Source organism: Aythya marila, assembly GCF_965140915.1.
Source record: "Aythya marila genome assembly, chromosome: 1".
NCBI classification, from domain to species: Eukaryota; Metazoa; Chordata; class Aves; order Anseriformes; family Anatidae; genus Aythya; species Aythya marila.
The window spans coordinates 206,666,005-206,691,184 of NC_139042.1; the positions used below are offsets into that span (position 1 = coordinate 206,666,005).

Here is a 25,180-nt window from a genome sequence, read left to right on the forward strand (position 1 = left end):
CAGGGTTTGGGGAGGGCGGGCACTGCAGCTTGCTGACAGCCTCCAGGTTAGTGGTTTATTCTGAACTTGCACAGCTGTGAAACGTTTTGAGGATCCTTCATAAACCTGGTTTCTGTCAGCTGGGCTAATGAACTCAGTGTGAAGAGAATTGAGCTTCTGGACACCGTGACCTTCTATGCCAGTAAACTCCCCAGGGTTTTTTCTTGCTGTGTGGAACATAATTAGTACTTCATTCTGCCTGCTCTTAAATTGGCTGCTTGATAGCTTTGAGGTGTCGCCATTCTGAGGTTTGTAGGAAGCTGTAAATGACTGACTGCCTATCCTCCTCAGCGCCATTCACGGCTCTTTGTATCTGCTGGGTTCCTGAGCTGCAGCCATACATCAAGTCGAGTTTCATGCGGCTTGGGAAGCCGCGCTTGCTCTAGTTCTGCTCAGTCCCGTAGGGGAGCTGATCAGACCAGCTGTACTTGTTCTAGCTCTGCTCTCTTCGCAGAGAAGCTAACCAGACCAGTGCTTGAGATGCAAACACACGATAGTCAAAACGAAGTCACGCCTTCTGTTTACTTGCTTATTCCTACTCGTAATAAATCCTGGTGCTGCTTTTATGCCCTTGGCTGCTGCTCCGTATGGAGATCCTTGAGCAGGGGCTCCCCGATCTTCTCCTAGTGGCTGTAACGAGCAGCAGCTGTTTAATTTGTGTTAAAGTGCCACATTGCTTCCGAGGAGTGCTGCCTGTTTGCTCTGTACTGGCTGCAGCACTTGATCCTGGTGGAAGCCAGGGAGGTGGCTCCGTCCTGAGACAGCTCCGCGAGCCCGCGGGAGAAAGGAAGGAGGTCCTGAGCATGGGGTGGGCAGGCAGAGGAGTGTGAGCGTGTGGAAGTTCAGAGGAAAGAAACAGGACAGTGTGGGGTACACCTCGGATCAGCGTGGTGCTGGCACTCCTGTCTGGGCACCGGGCGGCTGCAGGGCCCTGCTCAGAGGGGCACTGACAGCTCGCGGGTGGGTGCTGGGTGCTGGGTTTCCTGCCATGAGCAGAGCACAGAGTTCGAGCTGCCCTTTTCTTGTCCAGTTGCTTATTACCATGCAATCGTTCTGCAGCTGGTTGTCAGCTTTGAGGTTTAAGCTAAATGTTTTTCTGTGGCTAGTAAATGCTGCTACCTTGCTGCTTGTCTTTCTTCTGATAATTACTTAAAAATACGTCGAGGAGCTCTGGTTCTTTTGGGGCCTTACCTGCTGCATTTTTCTCTTACTCTTTATGTTTATACCAGCTGCTGATTGACAAGAAACTGAACTTTTCCTTAAGATTATTTGGAGCAGTCTATGCAAAATTCTTCTTTGGGGCTTCAGGCGAACCACCGATCTTACTGTTCCTGGCCATCTGTTTGTTTTTGTTGTGTTTTTAATAAATTGCGTAACAATTTGCTTCAAGCAGACTTTTTGAAAGTAAGTTTCAGACCTCAAGTTCACCAGGTTAAATAACGTGATACTTTATTTCCTGCACTGGTTGTTCAGCAACAGTGTTTTAAAGTTGTGAAGTCTTTGGGTGAGTACCACTAGTCCTGGTGATCCGCTGTCATCTCACAGCTGTGTTCTGAAGCCGTCTCTGTTTGTGCTGCAGTTGGAGATAATTCTCCACGTGGTTTTCTTTTTCCCCGTGTAGAAAAGTTTGGTCACTTATGCTTATAGGGGAAATAAAGGAAATTTCATATAAAAATTGAGCAAAAAAAAAATCATAGAATTCATTTCAGGAATCCACGTCTGGTAAGACTAAGGAGACACGTCGCAGTGAGTGAGACCTAGCCAGACTCTTCACCCCTGACTTAGCTGCTGAAGCAGTTGGCCTTTCATGTTTTCACTACAGACAGGATGTTACAGGAGAGTCAGAAGGATTCAAAAACGCTTTCATTTTGGAAACAAGAAGGCTAATACACTACTCAGCATTTCCATGTGTTTCCACTTAGTTACTAAGTGGAAAATGTTCAATGTTTTATTTTATCAGGAATGGGCTTAAATAGGCTTAAATAAAAAGTCTGTAAATCTTGGTAATTTCCTCCCAGTTTCCAGGAGGAGTTGCCTGTGGTGATTTCTGGCCCTCCAATGTTCGTTTTTACTGGTCTTGGAGTACTGAACACTCCGAGAGCATTCTAGAAGGTAGGAAAATGGTGTGGGATTTTGGTGTGTGCGCGCCCATATTCAGTAAAGCTCAGGGTAACCTTTGGTAACTATGGAAATAGCTACGGGAATGATCCTGGACAAAATGCAAATGCAGTAATTAAGACATAAATTCATCCGAAGTTTTAGGGAAAGTAGGAAATGTGTGCATTTATGGCAGCCAGAGAACTGCAAGGTGCTGTAGGTGTTACGGTAACACAAGGATCGGGCTGCCTGTCGATGAATTTTAACCACGTGTTATTTCTGCAGGGTTTTTTCTAGTGAATGTGGAGGCCTCTGTCAAACCTAATGACACTTGGTGAAGGCTTTAAAAAAGGCCCTCCCTCCACCCCAGCACAACTGTTAACTGAAATAAAGGCCTGACCACAGAGCGGAAATCGCTGCTAGGCGGAAGGCTGAGACAAAGTGAGGCAGGAGGGGCAAAGCAGTCGCTGAAGGCCCCCCAAAAGAGAAAGTAGGCTTTTGGTGCTACTTGGGTAAGCAGTGAGACAAAAACGTGGTGCTGACTGAACCACGCGGTGAGAGAACTCCTTTATGTTGTGTAGCTCTCTGCCCAGCATCTGTGCTCAGTCACGAATGGCTCTGCGTGTTCTGCTGGTTCCTGATTGAAGCCTGTGCATACCTTGTAAATATTAAAACATTCCTGGAGTGTAGTGTTGGCAAATAGCAAGTGTTTGAATGACAGCTTAATTCTATGTCTATGAAATTCAGAAACGTTCTCCTCAAAGCAGTTAATCTCCAGAAATGGCGTTATGCAGTCACAGGAAGCTTGTTTCCTGAAGTCGTCGTGGTTCTCCCTTCAGTGCTCCTGCTGAAATGCACAACCAGCAGCTTTGAAGGTCTTCAGTTGTCTGACTTGAAAAAGCAAAAGCTGTTGCTAGTTTGCAGCTGACGCAGATGATCCAGACTGAGTCCTGATACCTGAGGTGTGGCAGGTGCCAGGAGAAAGGTGTGTTTTTGGGGACGTGTTAGGGCCTCATCTGGTTTGGTGCCCGAGCGTAGCAGGGCTTAGTGCAGCTGTGCAAGTGTCTGACACGTACGGATCATTCATTTCATTAACAAACTGGAAGGGTGGTGATACCTGACTTGTTCAGAAGCATGTAGGAAATGTTTGTCTTTCTGTTCCGGTACTGAATTACAAGACTAACAAGCCCTGCCTCCTCAGAGCTCTGCATCTGGTATTTCTTGCCCACAAAACATGGGGAGGAGGTGTGGATGTGTTACTGACAGGCAGGCACTGAGGAGCAAATCCTTGCTGCAACAACCCGTGTCCTTCCCTGCTCACACAGGTGAGCACAGCTATGGACCACATTTAAAGATGAGTTTGCAGAAAACTGTGACAGCTAAGCCACTTAGCATTTAAAAATACAAGAAACACCTTTTGGGCACCTTAGTTTTGTTCTTTTTTTTTTTTTTTTTTCTCCTGTCCTCCATCTCCTCAGTACCCTGTGTTTTTTATCTGCCTCCTCCCTGTGTCTGGAAAGCACCTGCCTGCCTTCAAGGCTGTGAATTGTCATACAGGAATCAAGGCAGTCATCTATACAAAATGTTCTGAGCCTGACCTGGTTCTTGCTGTCAGTTGCAATGTGAAATATTTCCTGTCACCTCTTCTAATGGTGTGATTTGTCAGAGCTTCCTGCTGGTGGCAGCCTTCAGCGATGCGCTGGTTGTTCCTCCACCTGGCTTACAAGGAGCCTACTTTGACAACTCCACACAAGAACAGAAGAAAACTAACAGATCAGAGGACTAAACTGACTTTATTTTGACACCAAAGACGATTGTCATAGGACAGCAAAGCACATTACAAGTTGCATTTAAGACTGTTTCTTTCTACTTGGTTTGCAGTTTGTATTGCCCCAGCCAATACAGGGTTGCCAGAGCCTCCTCTCTTAGTAGCTCTCTAGCAATAAAGGTTTTCTATTACCCTGTGGTATTAAAGATGCAGAGGATGGGGAAAGTGCACTTATTCATTGGGATTAAAAATATACCTACATTATTTTAGGTATAAATAAAAATAGGGTCTTAAGGAAACTCCTCAGTAAACTTTTTGCCAAGGTAAAATCCCTTGCAACTGGGTGTCAAGTGCACTGTTGTGGTTGAAATAACTCCCTGAAAATAAGTGACCCAGACCTGTTTTTGTTACGTCTCTGTAAAAAGCTGGACTCCAAAGCCGTGTGAACAGCCCTGGTTCATTGGGATGTACTTTGGCGACACTGAAGGTGTTACAGGTTGGTACCAATAATTGCTCCAGATTAAAGCAGTTGGGGAAAATTAAGTCCTCAAGTCCCTTACAAATTGTTGAGAACAGCATGTCTTGGCCAAATTGGAGGCAGAATTGCTTGGTAGCCTTCTGTCACCTTCCACGTTGCTCTGACCTAGGCTGCCGTGCAGACACCACCAGCACAGCCCGAGCAGTCCCTGCAAACCCTGCTGGGCCTCCAGGCTCCCAGTGGAACAGGGAGAGCTCCGGCTTCTGCCTCTGCTGCCTGGAAGCAGTGTGGTGCTCCTTGTTGCCTTTAACACTGCTGAAGGCAACCTGCAGGTTGGACAGGTGTCATTCTGACAGCTATAGTGAGTCCCTTGCATTTTTTTTCCCCAAACAAGAGGGCTGGAAAGAGCTTTAAAAGAAAAAATTATCAAGAGTTATCTTGAGTAGCAAGAATGTGAACCTTGACCCAAACATGTTTATCCTCGTGTTCTCATGTTCTGATTTAACTTTTCTTTTTTTTTTTTTCTTGTTGTCTGAGGAAGGAAAGTGAAACTCGAGGAGCGGTGTAGCAGGGACTGTTTTGAATACCTCCATGTCTGTAAGCAGCCTGTTGGTATCTCAGACGAACTTTGCCTCTACTACAAATAAAGACAGGCTGGTGGTGGAGGATAACAGCTTGGTGAAGAAATACCCGGTTAAGGAAAGCTTATTTTAAGCTGTTCACAGCTGCGAATCTCTACAACATCCCTGCACTGCTGAGGATGTGCCAGTTCTATAAAATTGGAAACTTGAACAAGGGGACAATAAGTGAACCGTGGTACAGAGGGGTTTTTGGTGCATCGGGTAGGTATAGGCACATAGGGGGTTTTGTCGTATGAGGCAGGTGGAAGAATGACAATTAATAGTTGAAAAGGAACACTGTTAGTAAAATTTAGAGAAGTCGAGTTCATTTTGAGCAGTAACTATTTAGGCTTAATGGTTAGTGCTGCTTAGTTCTGTGTTTGGGTAACTGAACCCACAAGATGGTGTCACGTCAATAGTCGTAAGGCCAAGAGACAAAGCTGAGTAAAAGTTTGTATTTGGGGGTAGAGCTGCATTTTTTGGCCTTTCTCCAGGTGTATGTATTAAAGTGCACCTGGCTAAACTGATCTGTTGGAGCTCTGAGCACCACAACTCGCTGACAGGTCCTGGGAGGCACGGGGGGAGCTGGGTGCTGTGCTGAGGTTAAAGCACCCATGGGGGCTCCCCTCTGGTGTGGGTCCCTTTCCTCGGGGATGCCAGGAAGCCTCTGAGGGCCTCCGGTCTGAGGACTGGGACCTCCTCAAGGGGAACGGCTGTGTGGGAAGCGGTGCAGCTCACTTCAAAGGCACAGGGACCACGCTGAGCTCCATCAGAAGATTCAGCAGTTCTGCAAGAGGAAACAGGGCAGACCACAGAATTACTCGGTGTAGGTGGGATGTTCCTTGTCCTGCTCTGAGCAGAAAATAGTGTCCGTGCCTCTGAGGAAGAGGCACAGCCCCCGAGGGGGCCACTTCTGCTTTTGTCCTCATTCAGACACAAACTTCAGCTTCGGTAGTGACCGCGTAGCTTGCAGTGAGCAGTGTGCTTCGTTTCCTAACCTCTTGACTTCCCTACATGGCTCTGGGTAGTGCTGCTGTTCCCAAACCTAGCTTTTGCAGCAGAGTGAAACCTGCCTTTCAGCTACCGAGAGCTGGGTGGAAAGGCCCCAGAGCGCCCTGCGTTGTGCGATGGCTCAGATTGCATCAGCACCCCAGCAAAACCTGCAGCTCGAGCACAGAACTCGCAATGCTTAATAGTTGGGAGTACTTTAAAACTGGCAGCATCCACTTCTTTGTGGTCATTTGTCCTGGAAATCTGCAACCTTTTAGGTTTTTTTTTTTGTTTTTTTTTTTTTTTTTTTCCATTAGGTGTGTAAAATGCCCCTGGCTTGATTTAATTTCCTGGTTTTTATTTTCTTAAGCTGTGCAATGCCACATGCTGCTAGAGGAAGGATGCTCTTCAGTATTCCTGTTTCTTAGCAGCTCCTCGTCTTCATCCATCTCTCAAGATGTGCTGTTTTGTATTCCTTAACTTTATAAGTGGCTTCTAGTGCTCGTAGTGTAGTGTTTAGAAGTTCCTCACCCTTAGCTTTCTGTTATGTCATCCTTCAGACGCTGCAGTGACTCTTTGTAAGCCGTGCATCACAAGAAGAAATTGTGAATGCAATTTATTGCTCTTGTAGTACTCAAACTCTCTAGCTGTTTTCAGTTCCTCTGATATTCAGTGGGCTTTTTTTTTTTTTTTTTTTCTTATCAACTGTTTGGCAGGAGGAGAAGATGCACTTTTTTGGTTTACAGAAAAAATGTAGATGCATTTCTTAGTACCAAAACCAGACTTTCTCATTCTGCCTCCTGTCTCTGAGACCCTGTGGTGGGACCTGTTGATGGGCTGGAGCGTGCTAATTAATGCTGAGGTTTCTCACTGTAGCTCAGGTATCTTATGGGGACATCCCATTTCTTAAGGTCCTTCTGTTCAGACTCCCCACAGTTTGTGGAGAATGAGTGCCCCGTTAGTGGTAACTTAGCCGCAGTGAAACACATGAAAGAAATTAATTACCTAATCACTGCAGAATGGGGCAGTTACTTTAGAAGATTACATTTTTTAGGTAATAATGAACATATTGAATTGGTGTAGGAGTAATTGTTTCCTGACGACTCAAAATGAAGCATTCACAGACGAACACCTTTCTCATCAAACAGATCTTTTCTCCCCACCCTTGGTCCTGTTTTCAGGGTGTTTTCATGTGCATCAGCAGCTCGGTAGCGTACTGCAGAAGGCTGCATGAAAACACACACTGAACTCGTGTTGTATGCAGGCACCTGCACAGATGTGTGCTCTGGCTGTGTGGATGCTGGGTGGGAAGCTCCTCGGACCATGCAGGGCTGCTGGTGTCGAGGAACACCCTGGTGCCTGAGCTGCTCATTCAGCCTCAGCCACGTGTCTGCGTCCAGAGGCTGTGGGGCTCAGGCCACTGCTCATCAGCCTCTCCTTCGCACAGACAGCTGCTGTAGAACCACAACAAGGTGTGGGGAGAAACCTGCAACTGCTGTGTTCCTGACGGGTTGGTCTCCAAAGGTAAGTTCTGTGTGTCGGCCATGCACGCCTATGGGATATGTATGTATTTAGGTTAGCTGTGCACCCAAACACTCTTAATTTAAGGCCTTTTATGTCAGCTTTTCCCTTGGTGAATTTATAGCTAAGCGTAGTTCGTTAAAAATATCTGAAGAACAGTTTGTGATGAACACGCTATGCGGGCAAACAGCGTTACTGCCACAGAAATGTCACGTAGGTTGAAAATTCAGATGTCTGTTCCCAGCTCAGAAATTCGTGGAAGCGCATTGCCATAGCTGCACGGACAGATGCAGAAGCTCTTGCTTCTTGCTGCAACGCTGAAATTGAACTTTTTTATTTCAAGAACATTGGGAGCTCAGATTAGAAACCACTTCTTTCTGCCACATGTTTTGCTATTTGTGGTGGGGGAGCTGCTCCCAGAAGATTGGGATCGGCCTAACCTGGTCAGCCTGGGGACATTGCTAGGGAGCGGTGGTGTCGGACCCCATGGGATGTTCAAACCCATTGTACCCCTCCCCAGCCCCACGCCTGGGTGCTGGTAGGTAGCTGCAGAAGCTGCATGGTGCTGAGGGTTTGGCTAAAACCATCGATACTGGGTGTTTAAGAGGAACTGGGTGTGAAGTGCTTTTTTAGCTGTGAGGCCTGACCAGGATCTCGGTTCTGTGTCCCCTGGGATCCAGGCTGTACACATCCCCATAAGGTTATGGGATCTCTGCCCAAAGCCGAGGGCCAGCTGGTAAGCGTGCTGTGGGGAGGATGGAGGGAAGGTGGAGGTGGTTATGAGGATGCTGAGCTCTGTGGGTTCGTATTGGAGCTGTTCCCTTTGTGATCTGCTCTTGTGCCACCGCTAAGTTCACTTTGTCACCTCAGCGCTGCGAAGGACAGGTTTGCAATCGCTGTCTCAATTTCCAAGTCTCTGAGATGAACAAGGAGATTAAAATAAGAGAGAGTGATGATGTGGGAAAAAGCTCTCCAAACCAAACTCCCTGTGACGAAGGTTGAAGCACTGAGGGGAGCTCCAGAGAGCCGTTATCAAATATCATGGGTAACGGAGCTATTCCAAGAAAAAGAGATGCCTTAATTTCATAAGGTAACGATCCTTCTGTTAGGGATGCTTTGACGCACACGCACACAGAGAAGAATTCTTAAACTGTAAAATAATAAAAGAAATCGATGTTTCTTTTAATGTGTTTCACGTAATAGTTACTGTAAGGCCTTCAGTTGCAGGTTGTGTTAATGTTACACTGAAAGGGACCCAGGTATTTAAACAAAGGTAATTAGAAAATTAGCCTCAGCAGTGTCAGAGGCCCGCTTCTTCAGTAAACCTCCCTGCAGGAAAAACAGGATTGGTTTCTGCTCCTTTTTTAAAAAGGATCATTTCAAGAATCTGTGATAGAGGCAGTTATGCAAGCGATGGAGCTAGCAAAGGATGGGGTGTGGGAACGTGCTGGGTGCTGGAGAACGCAAAACTGAATGATTGGAGCAAGTGTTCTGCTGCTCCAGAAATAGTAATGTGGGTTAGGTTAAAAAAGGCATTGCAATGCTGCTGTACGATCCCGTACATCTCCAGACAATCTGCAATGTAGTGCTTTGACATCTTGCATCCGATTTGCTTCGTTTTTTAAACGTGTTGCGGCTTAATAGCGTTATTACGCAGAACATTTGTCTTGTTTGAGCTACATTTATCACCTTTGTCAATGGGGAATGACAGTTACTCTCATTTCTGTAGTATTAATGGTCGTTTATTTCTTGCAACAGTCTCCGCTCCCCACAGCCTACACCACAACACCCTCACCCACTCCCCTGTGTGGCATTGCCCCTCGCTGTGCTTGGTGTCCTTCAGGAGCTGGCTCTTCCTTGCATTAGGATTCTGCGCCTGTGGTGGGGCCGTGGGCTCTGAGCGAGGATGGGGCAGTGCCTGGGGAAGGATTTGATCTGAAACACAAAGTGGGAGCCAGGAACGAGAGGCTGTACACGAAGCCTCAGGTAGTTACCTGACCGAGCTGCTTTTTGAAGTACAGATGCCTACAGGTGAGGGCTTGAAGTTACCTTGTACTTACTGAAGGTGCTGGAAGTGTCACTGGGGAGAGGGAAGAGGTGGGTTACTGCCTTCTGCTCCTTGTAGGGAATGGTAACAGACCCAACGATGAGAAATGAAGTGAAGCTCAGTAATGTAGGTTGTGCCAAACTGCTCTGAGCTCTTTCTTTGGCAGCTGATATTCTAAACAAAAGAAATTCAGTAAGTTGTCTTTCTTTGTGGAGGTCATTAAAATATTTTGTACAATAGAACGAGATTGGGAAAGGTTGTGGTTGATTTCAGAGTCAAAGTGAGCTAGCCAGGTCCTGAGTGAGATGTCCAAGGGCAGAACTGTTAGAGAAAATATTAAGCTGGAGGAGGAGCACTGGAAGTTTCTTAAGGATTGGGCTGGGCATTGTCTTGTTTGGTATAAATAATGACTCTTCTGAAGATGTATTGGGGAAACGAATGAATTAGTAGAGCTCACATAGAGAAAAGTCAGGATAACTGGAAAGAAAGTGTTAGAGGTAGGAATGGGGTGAAAATTAATAACATAATGTGCAGTGCTCTGTATTTATATTTATGTTTGGAGGGGAATATCCCAAACACTGTGAGAGGGCTCGAGGGAGCCCTGGGCAGGGCGGTTCTGTGACCACAGCCAGGTGGGCTCGGAGGGGGCAGGATGTGCTGCTGGGGCTGGCTTTGTTCAGCACCAGACACTGTGCCATGGTTGTGTGGGACCAGACTGCAGCCCGAGGTGCTTTTCGGGAACTTGTCATTTTTTTGTTATATGCAGCCTCACTTTTACCACTTTTGCGAAGGACTGTATCAAAATCTGTTGAATTTTGTTGAGATTGATGAAAAACGTCTATGCAGAGCTTCCTGTGAAGGAGGGTGATGGTGAGGAGGGTTTCCTTTCACCAAATGCCTACAAAGGCTTCAGACCCAGAGTGTGCACAAAAGGAGAGCCTTGCTCGAGTTCCAGTTTCAGGTTTTGATTTGTAGTTTCCTTTCACCACTCGTGTTGTTGGTGATCACCTTTAAGCCCCAACCCGAGCTCGCAGCACAACGTGTGATCCCAGCCTGGCTGCCACGTGGCTGCATGCAGACTGTTAGTGTCGGCTTTGGGATGGGCAGGAGCAAATTTTGGCTGCCCAGTCTCATGTCCTTTAGCTAACAGGAACCACCGGTCTCCAAGCTGTGCTTTTCCCCCAGGAGGAGGAGGGTTCAGGACTGCTGCAGGGGCACGGTGCCGCAGGCTGCCTCGTGCACCACTGTCATCCGTGGGCACCCAGGTGGGCTCTGTGTGTACCAGCAAAGCGTGCTCGCCTGCCCTGCCAGGGACCACTTGGCTGTGATGTCTGTGAGCTTAGCGGCTTGTAGTTTAGTGTTCATCTTTCTTTACTTCTCTCTTGCCTCTGTTGATACACTGAAGGCCTTTCTTCCTCTTATGTAAATAAATAATTGCTGAAGTTTTGGCCAGTGAGCACAGTTCTGGAAACTGTAGTAGGAGTACAAAGAGGCAAACTGGGGGCAGTGTGGTTTCCTTATCTGTGAATGGCCTCTGTGTGCTGGATCATCACCCTTCCCATCGCAGCATCTGCTCTCCTAGCAGGCTCTGCACAGGCTGCTCCTAAAGGAAGATCCAGTGCCATCATCTGATGCTTTGCTTTTACAGATCTCCCCATTTGTGTGTACGAACACACTCTGTGGTTTTAGTTCATTACTTGCACTTAAAGCCAGGTCACGCGTATATCACCTCCACTGTTGGTATCATACAGCTATAACCCGACTTCTCACACCAGGAATCAAACAGGACTTAATAATTTTGTGTAAAGGATTTATCTGATTCTTAAAAGCTGGCTAGAAGCTATATTGAGCTATTCTGAAAATATAAAGGAGGAATAAATAATGAAAACTGAAGGGTAACTCCTGTTCTTCTGTGTTACAGCTAGGTGTGTCCCATCATCATGTTCTGGAAGTTTGATTTGAACACAACATCACATGTGGATAAGCTGCTGGATAAAGAAGATGTGACACTTCACGAGCTGATGGATGAAGATGACATCTTACAGGAGTGCAAGGCTCAGAACCGCAAGCTGCTGGACTTCCTTTGCCAGCAGCACTGCATGGAGGAGCTGGTCAACCTCATCACACATGAGCCCCCTGTGGATATGGATGAGAAGGTCCGCTTCAAGTAGGTATTTGTTTTCTGTCCTATATGAGGAAAACTGAATGGGAGATCTCGATGTTAGAAATGCTCTGGTGCACAATGACACAATACTTTTGGTCGTGCAAAAATCCTTCAAATACTGAAAAATATTTCACAGCATTCTCATATTTGTGGTGAATTTTCAGAAGCTTGTTTCTTTATTATTGATGTTTTTTATTGAGATTGTCTAAAAAAAAAACCGTGTCTTGCTGTTTCTTCAAAAACTTTGCAAGCAGAATGATCGGTATCCCAGTAGTTTCTTTAGTACATTTTTATCAAAATTAATCATAAAATATCTGAGTTGGAAGGGACCCACAAGGAACATGGAGTCCAACTCAACTCTTAGCATAATGCTCATTATTTGCTTGCAATTTATAAATTTCCTAACTTGATTGGTTTTCAGTAGTCAACCCACAAAAGAAATTGATCTGTACAGTGAATAAAACATGTAATGTTTTCCATGTGCTGCATATACAAAATCTGTAGGTTTTATTGCACATGCAGTGAGGGAGAGCACCTGTGTAAACAACCTCTTCTTACGATGGTGAACTCCTTAGATGTGCCTGATTCTCTTATCAAGTTGTATTTATGCATCTTATTTAAGTGTATACTTGAAAATATTTGCATTTCGAATTTGGGAAGTTTGTTTTTCTTTGCGAAGTTTATGTAAAAATAAAAGGCTGCTCCATGTATAAATAAATTAATAAAAACGTACGAGTTTGTCGCTGTGGGAACGGGTCAGTGTTGGTTATTGCTGTTGTTGCTAGAAATCCACAGAAGGATGGGATTGTTTAGGTTTAGTATTCCGTGAGCCAGTCAGCCTGTTTAGGTGACTTTCCAGATAAGGAAATGCCAGGAAATGCACAATGTAGTAACTTGGGATACTGTATGGCTGATCTGCAAGGCTTCTGCTATCAAGGCTGAATTACCAGAAGGAGCCAGGAGTATTATTTTTATCCTCTTGTCCTACAAGTGCGAATTTCACACAAGTACTCCTCAGCCAAGAGCACAGCACACAACCCTTGCCCAGAGGCTGGGGGGTCTCCTCCTCGGGGGTCTCCAAACCCACCTGGATGTGGGGCTAGGCCAGGGGGGAAGCAGGTGGCCCCAGAGGTCCCTTCCCAGCTCCACCAGTCTGGGATTCTGGGACTCTCCTTTGGCCTTGCTGCCTTTCCTGCAGTGTGTCAGGGTAACTGGCTTTCCCAGGGGTGGCTGGCCTGGAGCTTCACGCAGCTCTTTATCCATATTGTTTTCACATCTCACCTGAAACAAGCTCAAACCCCAAATCTCTTATTGAAGATGCTGGGTAATACCTTTCCTTAATGAAGGAAAACTGATTAAAAGTTAATGAGCTGAGAAAATGCTGAACAATGTGAGACTTGTGCACACCTTCTGGTAAAGGGCCACCATGAGGTACCAGGTACCAAGGGCCGTGCCAGCACTAATTCATACACTTCCCATTGCACTGCAGAATACTCTAGTACTTCATAAGCCAGGCCATATTTTTATTTCCTGTATTTTAAGGTTGTGATACAGTTCATATCTCTGCTCCTGTGTGCTACAGGGTGAGGTAGAACAGCCTCTCCTAGCCAAACAGATAACGCAGTAGGAGAGGGGAGCTGAACAGATTGCTCAAGAAGCAAAATCCAGAAAGGAAGCTCTTCCATGAAGAGGGAAGCTCAGTTTGAGAGCGCTTACTTCCAGGTGCCCTTGTCTTTCACAGGCAGGATGCCGTGCCTCTGCAGGGTTTGAGGATACGCATGTGGTTTAGGGAGCCCCAGGTCACAGGGGCAGCCATGGGCTGGAAGCAGCCTGCCTCCAGATGCCTCCAGAGCTGTGGTGCCTGTGCTGGAGAGCTGGAGGAGCATCTGCTGTTGGGGAGGCCCTAAGCGCACAATTTAACTTACACCACCATCTGACACACACCTGTATATTCCTCTACGAGCAGTGTGTGCAGTGCCTGCTGGACAAGCGGGTGCAGTGATGGGCAGGGTGACCTCCAGCATGGAGCAGGGAGTGCTCAGCTCCTGAGAGCTGCGTGGTGCCCTGCTTGCTGGGACACAGCTGCTCTCATGAAGCATTTCTCTGGAAGTGTGTCCAGCACTACACACAGGTGGGGCAGAGGAGCATTTCCAAAGTAGGGTGAGGCACTGGAGAGAGGATTGGGAGTCTAAGAGTATTAAAAACCAGGGGTCCTTTTGGAATAGATAAAACCTACATGAGAAGAATAGGCTAAGTCCAAGCAGAACCCAATTTTCGGCTCTTAAGAAAAGGTGTTAAAAGTTTTTAGACAGGAACAGGGAAGAGAGAAACTTGGTAGATGTGGAAGGCTGTGCAGCTCAGAAGGATGTGTGCTGTAGAACCGGGATCGGCAGGGTGCTGTGTTCATGAGGTGTCAGTAGGATGGAAACGTGTGGAGTTCAGAAAGGAAACTGCACGGGACAGCTCAGCCATAAATCCCCTTCCAACCACAGCATGCAAAACCAAACAACCCAATGAAGGCCTGTAGCAATCAAAGTAGTGTTAAACTACTTGAATTGTGATGTCCACTTATAATGAACCTGACCTACTAAGGGGTCTCAGAACTGGTGAGATTGTGCAGCTTCAGGACAGCTCGTAACTGCTCAACGAGCTGTGTGTCAAGTGAGATGAAGTGAGCAGCAGCGTGGAGACCTTACGGGTTGGGATGCAGCGCCTGAATGGAAGGGGTGAAGAAAAGGCTGCAAGAGTTGGATGCTCTGTAATCTATAATAGTGAGAGATTTCATTTATTCACCTGGTGCCAGGACATGTGTCACAGGGAGGCACGGTGCATGAGTTCTTAGGAATCAGGAATGTCTTTTGCATGGAGAAATGAGTCAGAAAATTGAAAAAAAAACCCTCTTCATATAACCTTGAGAGTTGTAAGAAACATAACTTGTAAAATCATTTTGTAGCAGTAACCATAATGTACTCAAATTTGCCTTCCTTGTAGGAGCAGAAAAGATGAACAGCGTTGTTGTGGGCTTGGGCTTTGCTTTTCGTAACTTTAAGGCACAGAACTGCACACGTGAGGAGACTGGTCAGGAGCTGAACGGTGCTGTAAATGGATAAAAAGCTCATGGTGCGTGCAGAGGTTGTATTGAAAGCATTTAAATAGCAGGAGCCTGGCTTTGTTAAAGGCATATAATGCAGTACAGGTAGAACTACATCCTAAAAAAGGATGGCTGTGTCCAGATGTGGAGAAAGGTTACAGTGGCTGGGCTGTGCGACTGGACAGGGGCATTCTGAGAAAGCTTGCTGAAAGCAAAACCCCTGATGCTCCAAAGCCATCAAACCAAGACAACCCATCAAACGTAGGGTGGAGAGATGATCGGAGTGTGAGGCAGACAGGAGCATTGCAGAAAGCCTAATTAAATGGTGTGTGGTGGTGCTCACTTCAGAGACTTCTTAGGGGATTCCCAAGTGGTGTCAGCCTTTGAGGAACTGTCTCAAACTGCAGCACCTGAAATCACTGGAAGAGAATCACTGGAATAACTGCCAGGATTTGCTGCTATTTCCCTGAGTCATTTGAGGAGTTTGAATACGGAGCAGGTCACCAGCAGAGCAGAAGTGGGAGATGAGACCCAAGTTCTTCGGGGCACTCCAGGGTGGTGCAGGTCTGTGAGCCAGAAGAGTCGGCTTGTGCAAATGGAAGGAGAGAAATGGTTATAAAGTTGTGCTTCCGAGACACCTTTCCACATGCTGTCTCCTTGCTGTTGCCCAGTTCAGCTCCTCTAGAGGGAAGTCAGGCTTCACAGGTCTCCAGGAGCTGAGTGATGGGGACAGTGAGGGCCGTGGGTCTTGTGTGGCATGAGTGCTTCCCTCAGAAGTCTCCTTCAGATACTAAGGAAAGCCTGGAGAAAACAAGCTGTCAGGGGAGAGCAAAGAAGGGCTCTGTTATCAGCTAATAACTGTTTAAAGAGAGGAAATGCATGCGAAGGAGAAACGGGCAGTTCCAGCTTCCTGGATTTGCACTAATCCGAGCCCCAACCTGTTTGGTGTATTCCTGCCTGAAACAAGCAGGAGGGTGAGTTGTAAATGTGGGGTGGTGACCTGTAAAATCAGTGAGGTTGGTTAAATGAAATGGTAGAAAGGTTTCATGGTATTTTATGGCCAAGTAGAAGTAAAGTAAGTGTAGTCACTGCTGGTTGTGTACCGGCTGATGACCCAAGCTACGTGTGCACGTTGGTGGGCATCAGATCGGCTTTTACATCCTGGAAATCCTCAGTCTGGGTGTCCTGGAAGTCCTGCACAGACAGCGAACACCAGCTGTGCTCGGGGCTGAAGGCAGTCTTGGCTCTTCACCTGCTGCCAGGACACGAAGAGTTTTCCTTGCTGAGAAGCGAATGGGACTGGGATGGATAAAGCCAGGCCTACACCGAGAAGGCTGAGGTGTGGGATCTTCCAGAGTAAAAATCTATTGAGTGAGTGTAAGAAAAGCAAACCAGGGGCTGTTCAGAGGGTAAAGGTGGGTGTGAGGTTGGTGTGCTGGAATCGTGGCATCCACAAGGAAGCCCCAGCACAAGCTGAGGGTGGGCAGGAGCTGTGTGTGCACGGTGCCTGGGCAGAGCTGCAGGCAAGCAGGCAGCCACCTGGAGAAGGAGAAGGAGCTGCAGGTGCCAAGAACAGCGTCAGACCCAAAACTGTCTCTCCTGGTGTCCTGCCCCTGGCCGTGGTCCTGGCGGCTCCGTTTTAGGGTGGTGTGACTGTTCGGTGCTCGAGAAGCGAGCGTGCTGTCACCTCGCCCAGCGACAGCGATCCTCCTGCCTGCCCCAAAATTTCTGAGTACCTGCAGTAATTGCACGGTTCCCTTTCTGCCAGGGGTTGGCAGGTTAGGAAGCACCACGGGGCTGGGCTTGGGGAGGTGGGAGATCAGGGCTGGGCGCAGGGGGCCCAGTTTCAGGCTCAGGCGGTGCCGTTAGGGTTTCCTTGTGGCTTTCTGTTGCAGGTGCTGAGGGCAGGAGCCTGACTCTTCAGCTAAGAGAAAGGCACAGCAGATAAATGCTGCAACCTGGGCTCTGTAGGGCAGTCACAGGTCTTACTGCAAGGGAATTGGCAGACATGAGCATTTCCTGGTTCTTTACCCAACTCTTTTTTGCATTTTTCTTTAATTTGAAATTAAGGTTAGAAGAAATCTGTATATGGAGAGGTTGCGTCAGTTCACTTGTTCTGCAGAAGTCAAGGTATTCTCTGTGTTGTAGTGACGGCCATGGTATTGCAGAAGGGTTTCGTATTGGTTTTGGAGTCAGCTCGTTTCTAAAGTTACAAAAAGCACACCTTACAGGATTGCTAAAATGGGAAAAATGTGTTGGACTTGTGTCTCATGGAATGGCACAGTTGTTATTTGGAAAGTGACTGCACTAAGGAATGAATGGGCATTTGCAACAAGACTATTCGGTAGGATTTTTTAATGTTATTAATTTAATTGGCTGATTTTTAAATATGTAGCAAATTTGCCTTTTGTTTTTGAAAAAAACAAACAACCACCAACAGATTACCAGCTCTGCCTGCAGAGAGGAAATGACTCAGGCTGAAACAGATAGGTTCAGGTTTTGTATTTCTCTGTACCACTTGGTAACAATCAGAACTGCTTTAGGAAACAAGGGCCAGAACTTCACTCAGTTTGGGAAGTTTGGGCTTCAGAAACGCTTCTTCGTGCTTAGAACCTGAAGCACTCGAGCAGACCAGGTCTTTATCTGCAGTCAGTAATATGGATCTTCATTTTTAATTCACCTCCAGTAGTGGAAAGAACAACTTTTCAGAAACATCACAGAAACCTGCTAAATATGCATTCTTCAAATCAGCCCTCAAATTTTAGGTTAATTTTACTTGTGCAAATGGATTTATGTTAAAAGACTTCAAGAGATTTTAAGCGTACTGAAACTGATTAAACCCCACTTCTAATGATCAGAACTAACTGTAATTTGCAGGCAGCTGAAATATGCAATTCAGTGGTAAAAACCCCCAGGTGATGTGCAAAGGAAGCAGTTTTTCCTTAAATGTGGCATTAACGGAGATGACCCTCGTTTCTCCTGTTGTTTTCTGCTCCCCCCATCTCCAAGAGGGGTGATCCCCCTGCTCTTTACTTTGTAACTTTCAGAAGTGAAGATTTTCTTGAGAGTTTTCATTTCACCTTTAGTTGCTCTTGTTCCATCCTAGATACCCAAACACGGCCTGTGAACTGCTGACCTCGGACGTGCCCCAGATCAACGACAAGCTAGGAGGGGATGAAACTCTACTGAATATCCTCTATGACTTCTTGGATCACGAGCCTCCACTGAACCCGTTGCTTGCCAGTTTCTTCAGTAAGACGATTGGGAATCTCATTGCAAGAAAAACGGAACAGGTAGAGATGAGATTTGTCCTGATACGTATGCACAAATTAATTCACTATCACGGTTGGTGTTGCACAGCAGGGTCCTTTCTGTCCTCATGCTCTCACTATATTCTCAGAGCTGAAAAACAGCTTTACTCTTTAAGGGTGGAATTGCTTTGAAAAGTTCTTCAAACTTTCTTGGTTGGGGGAATTGCTGACTCGTTTGGACACCTTTATGTAATTTTTGTTCTGGAATTACAATAATAGGGATATTCCTGTGCTAAAGCTTTATTTTTGTACTAAAAGGTATTGATACAGCCTTTGATCATTGCCCAGAACCTTCTTGTTATATAAATCATGCCTCAGTCTCCTATAAAAGAGGTGCTGGAAACGTGCTGTATAGTGTCTTAGAGAAAGACGTGTTCCAGCTCAGAGGTATTATTTTAAATGGAGATTGTTGGAAAGCCATAGTGCAATGAAAAATTTTCCAGCTTCACTAATTCCTTGATACTCTTACTTCAGTGGGGCATAGAGGAAAGAAAAGATAGCAAAAAAGATCTGATTTACTACTGCCTTGAAATGAGAATGTTATTCTGTCTGCTGTCTGGAGAGTTTCTCAACCTTGTAGCTGTTCTGCATCAAGGCTGGGTGGTTGAGACAAGAACACGAAGTATAGGAAGTCTGGTGCTGTTATGTCTGTTTGTTGTGCTGGCAGCTGATGGTGATGTTTTTATTTTTAGGTGATTGCATTCTTGAGGAAAAAAGACAAATTTATTAGCCTGGTGCTAAAGCATATAGATACATCAGCAATGATGGACCTCCTGCTTCGTCTCATCAGCTGCGTGGAGCCCGCGACTCTACGGCAGGAAGTGCTGAATGTGAGAATTTGCTTCTTTTTTCTTTACAAGATGAGAACAAGGCCTTGCGTTTGTTTGTTAAGGAACATAATTCTGTTTGTCATTTGTGTTGAGAGTGGATCCACTCTTCTGAGAGCTGCTTTTGTTAGTGCTGGAGTCTGCACGTTGGTCCCGTTGGGTACGTCAGCCTGTTTGCTTGCGCAGAGCACGCCTGGGTCAGTCGCTGGCAGTGAAGGATTTTCGACTCGTTTTTCCATGTAGCAACCAGTGTTTACTCTAGCTGTTTTTGCTCTGACAAAGGAAATTCGTAATCTTTCCCAGTGTTCAGAATTTCATACTAATCATTTGGGACACTAATTTGTTTAATTCCTCACCGTTTTCAAGGGTGTATGAGATTTTTGGAGATGATATCCCGTGTCTCCTCTTCCCCCTTCCTCTTTAATATGCACCCTTATAAAATACCTCACCGAGACACTTGGTTTGCTGTACAGGTAGGGCGAGTTTTTCTCCCCTCATAGCCCAGTCTGGGTGAGGCTGCCTCATCCCCCCGTCTGTAAGCAGTCATGTAGGACTGCAGGAAGAAAGCCTACCTTGGCTCCTGCTCACTAACCCACAAGAATGGTGTGCCATATGGAAAACTGTACTCATGTCACTGAAACCCCAACCAGTATTTACACGTTTGGCAGGCTTTGCTGTCCAAGTCTTCTGTGTCCAGAGCACTGAGCACACCAGTGGTTCGCAGAGCCTCAGGATGGATGATTACATTACTCAGTTCCCCCTCCCGGCCTTGCAGGGCGTAGTGCAGTACGCCTGCTGCATCAGGGAAGGAGAAAGTCCAGGTGTAAATCGATCCTCAGACTGGTATGGGCATTCGCCCATGAAAGGAAGTCATTTATTTTTTTTTAACAGGAAAGTCAGCAATTCAAACTGGTTAGAAATCACATAGTAATGCCAAGAAAAGAACTGGGAGGAAAAAGTCTTCAAGAGATGGACTGATGTGGGAAAGTGACGATGGAGGATGCCAGATGCAGGCAGGGATGCAGGCAGGGATGGCCCGAGGGCTGAGGGCTGGGGTTGCTCGCCACTGCTGGCACCCAAGATACTGGGGCCAAGCAGAGGGCTCACTAATGCAGGACAGGCATTGCAATAGTGCAGCAAAGTAATTACCAGCATAAATGCAGTTATTTTTCCTTCTGATGTTAAATGACATTTTAACTGAGTAGCTTTTTCCCTGCTGGATGGCTTCCATCCAGGAAACTTCCAAATATCCAGGCTTCCAAAAAACAACCAGCCATAAACTGTCAAATCTGGATGGGATATATTTTAACCCCATCCTGTTACCTGAATTCCACCTGTTAAAGATTTCACACAGTCCAAAAAAGAAACAAAAAACAAATTGAAGATACCATGTAGCACTGGAGGTGTGCGTGACTTTTTTTTCCAAATAGTCTTAATGTAAATATTATCCTGGAGAAGTTTAAAATCTGGTGGCATGGGGACTCTCTTCAGAAGGACAGAAAGTAGCAGCAATATTGAAATGTGGGTTTGAATGGGTAGAGCGGCCTTATATCTGTAATTATGGTGATAAATTCAGAAAATCAGAAAAGTTAATTTGCAATCTTGATTTTTGGCAGCAATTGGAAATTAAATGCCATGTTCAGGTGTTGTTCCCCATCTGCACATATTCCTCCGTGCAGTAGATGGTGTTCGGCATGGACATCCTGTGCCTTAGCTCTTTACCCATTATTTTTGTAACACTGACAGCAATTACACTTGATGTTTTAAGGTCTGCATGGTACCGATGTACATTTCTACTGGATGATATTTTAGGAGGTCTAATGTATCAGGGTTATGCCCCAGCTACTTCCCAAGTAGAGCATGAGTGCCATCTGAGCAACAAAACGCCTTCTACTGTGCATTTGTGTGACTTAGCAAAAGCTAAAACTTTGTCCCAGAAGAGTTTGAGAAGTGCTGTTGTTCACTAGAAGGTGCTGCTGTCGAGGGAGCCCCAGCACGTTTCCATCTGACACAGCTGTGCTGGCAAAATCCTGCTGCAAACTTCGGTTGGTTTGTTACGTTCCTTGCTGCCTGGAAAGGTGCTGCTCTACCATGTCAGATTTATGAAGACGATATCTTAACCTTTAAGTTAAGTAAAATTATACTCTGCATACCAAGTCTCACAGCATCTCTTGTTAGGGTTTGATATCCACATTGTCCCTTTGACTTGGTAAGTCAGAGACTCCCTGATAACTGCACAAGAGCCTGTAGTTCTCTGTTTTGCAGATTCTGAGACTGCTAGGTGGTACTGGTGGCTCTGTTCTTTGTTCTGTTTCCTGCTGAATGGACCTTTTTTCAGCGTGTTTGAAGTTTCCTTGGCTGCTCCTTGCTGGGATGACGTTAGCCTCGATGGAGGTGCTCACTGTGTTAGTGCAGTGTTTGACATCCAGAGCTGAGTGAAGCAGAGCCAACAATTCCATGAGCACTTGAAGCTGGCATTGCCACAGAAAGCAGCAGTCTTGCTTCCACTGTCTCTTGCTGCCTGTTCTGCCCATCCAGTTCCTCTTGAGTCTTTGCCAGCTGGAGTGTTCGTGTGGCTGTAGAGAGACATGGATTGGGGAATCGATACAACTGTGAAAACACCTCTCTTATTTGTGTTCATTGCCAGGATTGTTTTCAGCTGGATCAATTCCTTGTTTTATTTTTTAATTATTATTATTTATTTATTTTTCTTATTGTTTTTTGCATGGCCTTGTACAATGATAAGGGAGTTGAAAAGGAGGAGAAGATAAGTGGATGAGTAGGAGCAGAGAGAAGGTTGGCAGTGCCATTTTGTGTTCTTACAGTGTCTGCAGAGTTACAGTCTGTGGTGGTTTTTCCCTTTCTCTTCCCTAATCTGTAATTGAGGGCATACAGTTTACATGACAGTATGATAATTCTTTATTCATTTCCTTCTTTTAATGCATGATAGAGGAATGCTTTGTTTGTGTAGTTCAGATTTTGTTGCTTTGAAGAGCAGTGCCATCAGGAATAAAACCTTGCTGGCGCATGATGTTCCTACATTCGTCTGTCCTGGGTTTGATAGAAGCACCACTGCATAAGGAAGCCTCCAGGTTGAGCAGCCCATGGGTAGGTGCACTGTAGGTGAAATAATTCGTTGTCTACATTGCGTCTTTACAGAGCTGTCTCCTTCCTGCTTTGGACTTTCACAGTTGGAAATACTGGAAAGGTCTTTGGGAGAAGCCTCTAAGGAGGCCCTTCCAGGTAGCTTGTCTTTCAGGCCCTTACCTTTTAATATCCTTGGACAAAACCTACATTGTACAGGTGGATGACAGCGTATTTTCTTTGATCACTGTCATTTGATCCTGAAATGTCTCTGTAAATTTGTAAAAGAAATGATATTGACTTTAAATAATTTACTTCTTGTGCAGCAGGAAGGCTCAAATGTAGGTTACTTCTTGAAGCATTTTAATATCAGGACAGATAAATGGCATCAAAGAAGTCTGTCCTCTGTCTGCATGTTATCACTGTACAGTCTTACCCAGAAAAACAGAGAGACACAGGCACTATGAGAGGGCTCCACGTCTGATTTTGGTGGCATATACTTGGAATTCACGTGAGGCAGATCCAGTTATTCTGGATGTCTCTTGTGCACTTCACATTCTCCTTCTTGCAGGAGTGTAAAAAGTCCAGCTTCTGCTTTATAATCTTTGCTGAGAAGAATTAGTCTGTCTTCCCCGACTCAGGTCTGAAGGAGAAACCTGGCGTGACTCAGCGGGAGCAGTGAGTCACTGGGCTCTCGCTGCAAAACTCCACCTGTGGGTTGCAGATTTGGTTACACCAGTCCACACAGCTGATAAGGTTTCCTTAGTAACTGGGAGGATGTGATCAGTGGTATTCTGATGAGAAATCTGCTTGTCCTGGATGGATCAGTTTCTTCTCCCTGGTGCTGGTGAAGAGCGACGAGGCCCTGCAGCTTCCCAGGCTGTCTGACTGCACAGAAACCCCTTGCTAGTTCTGCACCGCTTTGGTCGATCTGATGTTCCAGTTCCCACCTCTGGCACCTGGAGTATCGTGGAGCCTTTTCATCAGAGCCTAATGTGGGTGATGATCAGAGCACAAAAACTGCACGTTGACCTGCTTTTCTCTATTGCTTTTGCAGGTTACAAAACACAAGAAAAAAAAGGCGTACTTTTTATTCTATTTGTACCCTAAAGAAACAGAGCTTCTAGGGCTGGATTAGACTAATGCAGATACCTTTCTGTGCTAACAAAGCTTGTCCCCCTGTGAGATCAGTCCTCAGCTGAGGGAAGTTTAACGTGAGTACTTTGGTTGAGTGGCTGTTGATGTTTTGATTCTCAAAAGAATCAGACAGCTTGGGCTGTTGATTGCTGCAGTCCCTTGTTTGACGGCCGCCTTCAATAATGAAGCCTGAACTTTTTTTCTGGGGCTGATGCGGAATATCCAAGCCAAAGTCGCACTGCTATTAGGTATATTTTCAGCAAGTTTTAGAAGAAGGAGTTTTGTTGATGTCCTAATAACGGACTCTTTCAAGCATTGACCTACAACACCTGCAAAATCCATTTGTGGCACAGTGCAGGTTGGAAGACCCCTATGGAGGTCCAGTTGCCACCTCAGAGCAGGTCCCACCACTGCAGATTGCTCAGGGCCTTATCCAGCCTGGTTTCCGTATCTCCGAGTGGGGAGACCTGTCTGAGCCCTCATCCGGTGTTTGACCACCCTCACGTAGAGGTTTGGTTTCCCAAAAACTTCTTGGAATTTCCCTTGGGCAGCTTGGGCCTCTTGTCCCATCATGGCACTCCCAGAGGAGCCCAGCTCTGTCGCCTCTCCCCACCCTGTTAGGCACTCACAGATGGCAGTAAGGTTTCCTTTTCTCCCTGGTCTAAGAAAATCCCACTCTCAGCCTCTCCTCCTACCTCCTGCACCTCATGATGGTTGGGTTCCTCTGAATGACACTGCTCCCTCCTGCATATCTACTGCTGCCCCCTGAATTGCTGTTGTCCATGAACTTGCTAAGGGTGTCTGTTTTCCCATTTTCAAGTCTTTAATGAAAACATTTAGTAGTGTTGGACCCTAGTGTGGATTCTTCTTTCTACTGGTAACGTCTCCTGCGAGGCCTGCCCAGCTGCTGAGCCTAGTAGCAGGTTCTGTGGGAGGGCAGTCATCGCAGAGGAGGACAAGAGATAGAGCACAGCAGCAGAATGGGACGGCCCCATGGGCAGAACGTGAGGCAGGCGTGGGAGGTGAGCAGGGAACTGTGGCCTGGGCTCACAGAAAGAGCTCCCAAGGTGGAGCAGGGCTGAGGTGGCCAGCAGCAGCTGCCAGAGGCTTCCCGAACCAGCAGGAAAGGTGATGAAGGTGCTTTTCTCATGGTGCCAGCTTCCAGCCATTCATGGTTTGGGAGCCTCCATCCTCTTAATTTCTGCATAGTCTCCAGCTATCCCTTCTTCCATGCACAAAGAGGGCCCAGGAAACCCCGAACATTTCCACACTGCAAAGAAGCTGTTTAAATTCTGTTCATCCATGCTGCTCTTACGTTGTCTTCTCAACTGCTCACCTCATAACTTGGTCACTTGGCAGCACAGTGCCTGGATGAGAGCATGTGAGCAGTAATATTTCCACCAGGGGGAAGCTCCAGGCCCTCAGGGGCTCCGGTGGCTCAAGGCCTCCCCTGCGCCAGATGTGGCTGCCCCAGCTGACGGTTGCGGCCATCTTGTGTGCCTCACTGTGGTTGCACTGATCTTGGAGTCCCTGTGGTCTCAGGCCCCTTCTGTGGCAGCCCCTTGCTACCTGCGGTACCTGCCACACATAAACACGAGTTTCTGTCCATCCGCTCCCTGCAGCTGCATCATTTATCGGTGAGAATAAACGCTGCTGGGCTGCACGGGGTCAGAAAGTTTGTGTCAGGCGTGAGTCTCGTCCCAAGGGAGGTGCTGAGGGTGGCAGTGCTGTGCTGCAGCCCGCAGAGCAGAGTCCTGCCAGCGCCACAGCTTCTGCGTGAGGAGTGAACTGAGGAGTATTCCTCCTCCTGTTGTGTCAGAGCCCATCTCTTCGACCACAGCCTTGAGACAGAGAAGTTGGTCTCTTCCAGATATGGTGGGGGCCTGTTAATTCACCAAAATTTGGTATTGCTCTTCTGATCTTAACGGATTATTGCAGTTTATTTTGCTTTTGGATTTCATTTTCTGTGTCTCTCAGGAGCAGTGACTCCTCTGTGTGGATGAATG

General features: G+C 46.5%; 1 protein-coding gene across 3 annotated transcripts in view; it reads left to right on the forward strand.

Annotated features, from left to right (window-relative positions):
• Positions 1-25,180, forward strand: part of PPP6R2 (protein phosphatase 6 regulatory subunit 2) — a 100,063-nt gene that overhangs the window by 26,154 nt on the left and 48,729 nt on the right. For 2 of the 3 annotated variants that reach the window (XR_014319160.1, XM_082780973.1), the window contains exons 3-5: positions 11,482-11,727; positions 17,922-18,108; positions 18,819-18,956. Coding sequence is in view for 2 of the 3 variants with exons in the window: in XM_082780973.1 (XP_082637099.1) it covers positions 11,501-11,727; positions 17,922-18,108; positions 18,819-18,956 (552 nt within the window). In the remaining variant the exon portion in view is untranslated. Of the gene's footprint in view, positions 1-7,439; positions 7,517-11,481; positions 11,728-17,921; positions 18,109-18,818; positions 18,957-25,180 lie in introns of all 3 variants that reach the window. The other variant, XM_082780974.1, reaches the window with a different exon arrangement.